Below are 8786 nucleotides of genomic sequence, written 5' to 3' on the forward strand. Positions count from 1 at the left end.
TGTGGAAAGAGTGAATGGACCCTTAACACCAGAATTTCAAGCAGCAACAGTCCTAGTTCTGAATGGCAATTCCGTGGGAGTTCAGAAGGGAGCCTGGGAGGAAATGTAATCACAGTATGCAAAGACTAAAAGCAAGTAGGGCCCCTCTGGGAGAGTCAGCAATATCCAGGTTTGTCAGAGTGGATCATTCCACTGCCTGAGGGGCTGATAATGAGGAATGAAACTGGAACTAGGTCTCCCAAAGTAAAGGACGGATTGCAAAACACTAGAGTCAAATTTTTACCTTTATTCTTATACTTAAAATCTGTCACACTAAGGGGGAAAAAAACCCCCACAAAACTCCTCTTGGAGTGTCACTGACTAATATAGCAAGAAGCCTAATCCACAAAGTATCTCTGTAACTATGCTTCTTGGTAGGAAAAAAGAGATATTCTTTCCCAATCAACGCACCGGAGTTCTCTGGCGCGTCAGGAAGAACATACTTGGTAGGGATTCCTGGCTTCCTTCATACTTCCTGGCCAACTACTGAGCAGAAAAGTGGCGAGGTCAGTTAGCCACAGGGGTACGTTATGTTCTCCAGTGTGGTTCGTACAGACGTGGATGCACAGGAAACTAGACAGTCCCGGCAGGTTCTCAGGAAGGGATGGGTGAAGAGAGTTTGGGAAATCGTGGGCTACATGAACCAACTAAAGGAAACACAGCTGCTCAGAAACCCAGGGCAGGGCATTAAAGGAGCAACCCCCTTTAGAATGCTGATCTTGTGTAGAATGACAGATTTTGATTGGAGATTTCTCAAAGCTACCAGCAGGTGGATGGTGGCAAGACAGCAAGTCTGAGAATAAGACATGAAATCAGAGTCAGAATGACCAGTGGCCCTGTGGAAGGAGGAGAAGACAGTATCTGTAGCAAGGTTCTGGCTGGCTTATTTTTACGCAAGACAAGCACAAGGGAAGAAAGTGAAGTAACAGGTAAGCCAACTACACACTATAGGAAACAATAGAACAATCAAGGGTAAACAGGAAAATCAGGCTAAAATCTGACTCAGAAAATAAGCTGCTTGGGAAGCCAAAAAGACTAATTAGTTATCAAATGATTTAATTTCTCAAGAGTAACACCTGGACATGGAGATGGAGGGAAAAGACCAGGTTTTTAAAAAAGGGGAAAAGAGGGCGTACAGAAATCATGAAAAGTATTATCAAACAGTCATAAACACTGGGCTCTTCAGGCCAATTAAATGGATTTAAGTGCCCCTACCCCCACCCCAATCACTGTTAAAGCAAAAGCTAAGGTAAGATGGTGCCTCAGGAAGGTAAGTCTCCTGAATGCCTAGACGTTAAGCAACATTTTCAAAGACTAAAAGCCACTGATGCTTCTCCCTCAATCTCCAACAAACTCCATACCAACTGATTTTTTAAAGTTTCTAGAATCTTCCATGTAGGTTTCATGGAGAGACTGGAAAGATATGGTGGGATGAAAGTACAGTGAGCTAAATCCATAGTAGATTGAACAAGGTGTTTACAGTACCCTTGACATTATCTACACAATAAGATTATCAAGACCTGAAGCCATGAATGGTAAACCAGGCTTCCGAGTACAGTCCCCAACTAATGATGGTTCGACTGTACAGTGGTGAGGAAGCGATACACATCCAGGAGAAACTGTAGTTCAAACTGTGAATCTGGATCTCTCCCCGGGCTAGCGATATGAGGTAGGGTACTTTCTCGTGATGCTGGGCACTAGCAGTGAGCCATGGCTCCCAGTCAGGCCCATCATCACGAGGGTAAACAACCTATATACTGCTAGCCATTCTGTACCAATACAACCATTCTGTTTGTCACTTTCAGCACAGTATTCAATCAATTACATAGGCTGATCAACACTTTACTACCAAACTGGCTCTGTGTTAGATGATTTTGCCCAACTACAGGCTAATGTAAGAGTTCTGAGCATGTTTAAGGCAGGCTGGGCTAAGCTATGAGATCGACAGATTAGGTGTCCTCTACGCACTTTCCATGATATTTTCAACTTCTGATGGGTTTATAGAGACATAACCGCACCATGAGCCAAGGAGATCTGGAGCACGGAGTGGGAAAGTGACAGCTCATATAAGCGATTGCACAATCCCCCCTCCCTACCATCTCCTCCTTTCCTGCCTAGATCAGCATTTCCCAAAATGGGTTCCACAAAATACTGAGCCTGGAAACGACACCTGAAAATGGTTTCCCGAGTTCAAAATATTTGGAGAAGTCTGCATCTGCTTCCTTCACAGTTATTAACACATCAAAAGCTCTGAGAAATTCTGTAATAAGCCTCTGTCTCGATTCAACTTAATGTTTCCCAAACATTTGCTCTCAAAGCACTTTCACACAGTAATCATTAACTGAGGACGGCTTAAAGTTTAGACTCTAAGCCATGTTCACATTTTCTGTGAAGAAATGATTCAACCCCCTTGAGTTGCTACTACCTCATCACTCTTCTTCCAAATACCATAGTAAACACACACACACACACACACACACACACACACACACACACACACACAAACCAACTTGACACTTCCTGCCTCCGGTTTCCTCAGCACCCACTCACTTCTCCATCACTGCAAATCTGGCTTCGGCCCCCAGTGCTCTACAGAAAGTCTTTTCATGGTGTGATCAATGGACAGATACCAGAACCATGGCTTCTCTTCAGCCCCTCGATCCCTCTGCAGGGTCACAGAGGAACAGTCACACTCCCTTGACACTCTTCCTTCGCCTTCCACAACACCATATTCCACCCATCTCTTTGTGTGATCTTTGGTTCCTCTTTATCTTTTTAGCCTTTACATTCTGAGACCAACTCCGGCCCCTCCCTTGAGTAAACTGCCCATGGTTTGAACCCTTCGTGAATCCTGAGTCAGTTGCTCGACTTCAGATCCACATTTCCAATGAGCTTCTCAACTTGTTCACTTCACTTTTCCTCGAGGACTATACATTCACTATACTCCAAACAAGCTCATCAGTTGTCCCACCAAACTTTCTCCTCTTCCTGATTGCTCTAATGAACTCACCATTCCCAGACAGTGAGGTGAGAAGAGTCCACCACTTTCTCCTCAGCCTGACACAGCAGTCTAAACAGGTGTCTGTGAAAGTACATATCACAGTTTACTCTAACTACTCAACATGCTTCCTAGTCTTGAACCTCCATCAATCCTCTGCGTGGTCCCTGAGCTAAGACAGAGAAGAAACCTGACACAGTTGGAAAAACGGATGAATCCTTTGAATCATACCCAATTCATGGCTCATTCTTCAAACGCCAGTAATATACGAAGTTCTCTTATACTTCAACAAAAGCTCTGGATTCTTTCCACTTATAAGGCCATTATCCTTCATCAGACTTAAATGAAACCCCAAATCTAAACTACAACTACTGACTGGCAATCAAGCTACCACTGCTACCAGAGCAGGATTTCTAAAATGTTACCCGAACCACATCACTCCTTGGCTCAGACACCTTCGATGGTTTCCCACCATTTCGAGAACACAGTCCAAACCCCTTAGCATGTTATCACTGCCTTCCATGTCTGGATCTCTGCTACCTTTCCATCCTTATTTTCAACTACTCCCTAAGCTCCTTATGTTCTAGTCCAGGAGTAGGCACACTCCAGGCAGTGGGTCAAATCTAGCCCACTGCCTGTTTTGTAAATAAAGTTTTGTTGGAAAACAGCCAATCAACATTTTGGGCCAGATCATGCTTCGTTGCAGGAGGCTGTCCTATACATTGCTGAATGCTTTATAGGGTCACTGGCCTCCACCCACTGGATTCCAGTAGCACTTCCCCAGTGTGATGACCAAAAATGTCTCCACACATATTAAATGTCTTATGGGGAACAAACCTGCCCCCAGTTAAGAATCACTATTCTAGAGATTTCCAAGTGCAAGCTAAGAGTGGGTATGATATCACTGCTAATAAAATATAAACTATACAGCAACTGTAGTACAGTGTCCAGATTAAGAGATAAGAATCGAACAGTATTCAGTGCAGGTTGCCTCACACTTGGGAGATTGTGCTCAACTGTGCTCAATTTTAAGAAGACTGTGGGTAACTGGAATTCATACAATCCAAAGCGACCAGACTGATGAGAAACTAGGGAAGAATGTCACAGAGAAGTATTTAAGGAAATCAAGGTGGTTAGTCTGTACAAGATAAAGAGAAAGCCATGATCTTTAAATATCTGTTGTCCTGTCGGAGGAAGGTTTAACTTGCTCTTGTTCAGGGAGGCCAAACCAGTGGGCAGCGGCTGCACAAAGGCAGGTTTTTGGCTCTGTACAAGTCAAAGCTTTCTATCAATCAGAGCTGGCCAACAAACGTATGAGGCTGGGAGGTGAAACACCATGCTCTCGTCATTCTGCAAGGGTTCAAGCAGAGACCAGATGAACTCATGTCAGAAATGCCGTAGAGAAATTCCTGCCTGAGGTGGGTGGTAGGATGAGATGGTTTCTCTCAGGTTGTTTCCAGCTCTGAGATTCTGTGGCTAGCAGTGGAAAAGCCATATGGCACAAATAATAAAATTCTCCAATTCCAAGACCTTAATTACAGCGTAAGAGAGAAATATTTTGCTAAACGATTTACCCTATGTCTGTTTGGGAACATTTTAAATTTAGTCCCTGACATGGCAACTACCAGGGATCTGTTTTTTTCTAATTGACCTGTAATCAGCTCCCAGATAATGTCTATCACTACCTTTAAACCGTATCTTTCATTCTGCTAATGATCACCACAGCAGTATAATTTGTACAATGCTTTACGGTTTTCCAACCATCGTGACATACATTACCTTACTCACAGTAGCTAAGTATGAGCATGAACACTTATTTTAGATAACCTGCTCTCATTTACTGTCTCTTGCCTGAATTTCTTATGAGAGAAAGCGAGGCCTTATTATTCACCAAATAGTCACTATGAAAATAAAGCATATTCTAGCAGATACTCATCTCCAAAACAAATCATTTATCCACACCTCAGAAACAAGCCAAATCTAGTTATTTTAGCAACAGAAACATGGACTTACCTCAGTGAAATTTCTACTCTATTTATGATTTGGGGAGGAAAATTTGAAACATTATAATTTAGCTTTCCCCAAATTTCAATGTGGCCATACAAACTCAAAGTTCCAGAAAGCAGTCACAACAAAACATGAAGCATATGTGTTGTTGACAAGCAAAGCCACTGTAGGTACTCGTTCCAGGGACTCCTTTATTCCCCTGCTACAACTGTGAACACAAGTCGTGTAAGGACTTTTCTCCGAAGCTAAACCGGGCCCTCACCCACAGCTTTACTTACTTCTTTACGTTTCGTTTCTGGACATTCCGACTGTAGAGTGAGAGTTGCGCCTTCGATATTTCTTGGCATGGGCGTGGAACCAGGGTTTATTGTTAAATGAATCTGATCTGGTGAGATAATGTGTTGCACATAACCCTGGGACATTGCTTCATGATCTATTAGGTGAAAGCCCTCTTCACCCCCTACTAGAAAAGGCAAGTGTTCTCCACACTGTCCATCGTCATCTTCATCCTCCAAAGTGCCAGGGTCCTGCTCAATAAGAACAGTTGTCCTATCATAAACAGTTCCAGATGAGGAAGGCACCAGTCCGTTTTTATCCACAAACCTGAGCATCTTGTCATCGGGGGTCAGCTCATCTTCCTCTGCCTCAAAGTAGATGATGTTGTCGTCTGGACTGTGTTCCCCCATGGTTCAATCGTGCTCAGCCCAATTGTGAGAAATGGAAAGGTAATGACCTGTCTGCGACAGGACAAAGCCAGAGTTAGAGTCATACCCAGGGACCTCCTCAGTAACCACAGGGCTCATTTTTCCTCTGACTTGAAGATTAGGCCAAAATAAATGAAAATCGTCTTCCCTGGGAATAATTTTTTTAAGTTTAACTTTGAAACCATCAAGTCATTTTAAAGGAAAAGCAATGCCTTAAAAAACAAACAAACAAACAAACAAACAAAAAACACTGAAGAAATAAGTAGCAGTTCTTAAGACCTTCCAAACATGCCTTACTACCAAACAATTCCTGAAGGGGATAAAAGGGCAAACTACTTCAAGGCTGAGTTGTTTTAAGTCTTAAAGTAAGAAAACCCCAGTCACATATCCCCCAGATTAGACCATGGGGCAGTGCAGTCTTTTGCGGAAGTAGAACTTTGGAGGCAGGGTCACCCACCCACAAATCCCAGCTTTGCCACTTACAACTCGGGTAACTTTTCTGTGCACCATTTTTCTTATGGGTAAGGTGGGACTGGTAGCTCCTTCCCTCAAAGTTGTTACACAGAGTAAAAGAGATAATGTATGTCAAGGCGCAAAGTCTGATAATAATAGGGAAAACAAGTGTGAATTCATTCCCTCCTTCCTAGAACAGATGTTTCAGCTTCTGGGTAGGGTGGTTGATCCCTAGTCAGGCATATTCAATGAAGATCATTATATCCATTAATCTTCTAAAACAATGTGGTGTCTACTAGAACCTATGCTTGCATAGTGTGCTCTCTGCAGTGAGGGAATGGTCAATCTGATTTTTGTTTCTACTGTCCCTAGCACAATACAATGACCCCAAGAGTTCAGGAGATATCAGCTAAATGAATGAAACACCTGCTGATATACCCTCTTGGGAAGACATACTCTCTTGGAAAGATATGTTCTCTTGGGAAAAATACCAAATTTGAACCTTTCCTGTTCTGGACTAGCTGCAAACACACAGGTTCTACAAATGTGGGTTTGGCAGGCAGGACAGAATTTTAAAATAATCAGCACACCACTTTTAGTTTCCAGTCTGGCTTTGCACTTTTTCTCTTCTGCCCTGGGTTAGAAAGTGAACCTTTACTTAGATGGGGCGGCTAGACAGAGAGGTTTTAGCAGAGACAGGCCAAGGGATCAGATGCGGGAGGAACCGGCCCGACCCCTTGCTCTGGCTTACGCAACCCGGTAGATGCACATTTCGCTGCATCTGAAGAGAGATAAGAGCACCGGAGGCCCCACAGGGCTTCCCCGGCACCATCAGCGGCTAAGCGGAGACCAACTGTCCGGAACAAACAAGACCAGGAGGCTTGAGGCTGGCATACGAGGAGTACAAACGGAGCACCCTTGAGAGAAGGCTGGGAAAAGGAACCTGACTGGGATAGCCCCCACACGGGACTACACAGAAAAATCTGAAGACAGGCTGGGGGGCTCCAAGCCAGGCGAAGAGGGGCAGGGTCCGGGTCTCCATGGAAACAGGGAAGGGGGGCTGGATACCCATCCCCATGGAAACGGAGGAGGGGTGGGGTCCCATGGTGACCAGACTGGGGTCTCTACTGCGAAATGCTTCAGGAGGGAACCTAAGTCCCGCGCCCCCCGGGAAGCCCCCAGCCCAGACCGCGTCTAGTTTCGCCTTTTACCTCCGCGGCTCCCGGCAACGGCGGCAGCGGCTGCTTCTCCCCTCCCCAGCGGCACCATGATTGCCCCCACCTTCCCCGAACGTCACTTCCGCTTCCGCTTTCCGGAGGAAGGAGGAGATCCCGGCCCCGCCTCTCCCTGGCGCTTCTAGTTGGTTTAAGCGGTGTGGGGGCTGAGCTCGAGCCTCCAATTGGCGAGCAGGAGGGGCGGGGCGCCGCCGAGAGGACGCGGGGCCGTAAGTTCGTCCCGCGCTGAGAAGCGGCCGCCGCGGCCGCTGTCGGCCGGCTGTCGGGCGTCTGCTCTGTGGCGCCAGACTCAAGGAAAAGGGGTCAAAACTCCCCAACCACTAGTCAGTCGAAAGTAGCCTCAGCCCGACTTGCGCTGGCCGCCCTCGCCGCGGCAGCCACAACTGCAACGGGAAGGAGGACCCCAGTTAGCCATCCGAATTGCAGCTCGGACTCTCAAGGGGAGCCTGCAAGACTGTGACCTTCCCGGCTTTCTCCCTCTTGTGATGGGGGGAAGCTGGGACCAACCAAAGTTAATGTAGCAGGTGGGGTCAAGAAAGGAAGATGGGATCCAAATGGCAGAACCAAGGAGTACTCCAGTCCCAGCCAGAAGATGCCGCCTCCCCTCCCCACCCCCCGCCAACTTGCAATCACAAGACGCTCCACTCCTTCCTCACTCTTCTGCCCGGGCTGTCGGTTCCAACTTTTCCCCCTGCAGAGGACTGCCGGCTTCCACGGGACTCCCTCCCGGGCCAGTCAGCGCCACCTACTTGCCATTCCTTTTTTGACCGTTCACGTTGTCTTCGTATCAGTCTGCATCTGAGTCATATTTCATACTGCCAAGCAGTGTTGGTGTCCCAATGCCCAAGAAGCGACTTTGTAGGTGCCTTCCTATTCTTTTTTTTTTTTTAAGATTTATTTCAGAGAGAGCATGAGTGGGAGGGGCAGAGGGAGAGAATCTCAAGCCGACTCTCCCATGAGCCAGGAGCCAGATGTGGGGCTCTAGCCCATGACCCCAAGATCACGACCTGAGTCGAAACCAAAAGTGGGATGTTCAACCACCTGTGCCACCCAGGCGTCCCTCTCTTTTTAAATGACTGTTAAATTTGTTAGAATCTCCCAGCAGCCACTGCCTGATTTTCCCATAAGCAACTTCTCTGAAATATTCAGTGGGACAACTCCCAGAGACTAGATCAGGGTCAAGGCATTCAGGCCATGCCTGTACATCTCTTGCTTGAAAACGATGAATAGTGATTGTTACCCACCAGACGGCCAGCCAACTACCTCCTTGTCCCCTGACCAGCTGCCCCAATGCTTAAGCCACAAAAGGTCCAGCAGCCATCTCTTAAGAGATAAAAACATACAAACCAC

At 46.3% G+C, this 8786-nt stretch overlaps 1 protein-coding gene across 1 annotated transcript in view; it reads right to left on the bottom strand.

Annotated features, from left to right (window-relative positions):
- Positions 1 to 7434, bottom strand: part of MTF1 (metal regulatory transcription factor 1) — a 41064-nt gene extending 33630 nt beyond the window's left edge. Inside the window, 2 exon segments of the mRNA XM_040619289.1 lie at positions 5323 to 5777; positions 7413 to 7434. Coding sequence (XP_040475223.1) covers positions 5323 to 5730 — 408 coding nt within the window. The 5' untranslated portion in view covers positions 5731 to 5777; positions 7413 to 7434.
- Between the last annotated feature and the right edge of the window lie 1352 nt (positions 7435 to 8786).

This window comes from Ursus maritimus, unplaced genomic scaffold, assembly GCF_017311325.1.
Source record: "Ursus maritimus isolate PB19 unplaced genomic scaffold, ASM1731132v1 scaffold_32, whole genome shotgun sequence".
NCBI classification, from domain to species: domain Eukaryota; kingdom Metazoa; phylum Chordata; class Mammalia; order Carnivora; family Ursidae; genus Ursus; species Ursus maritimus.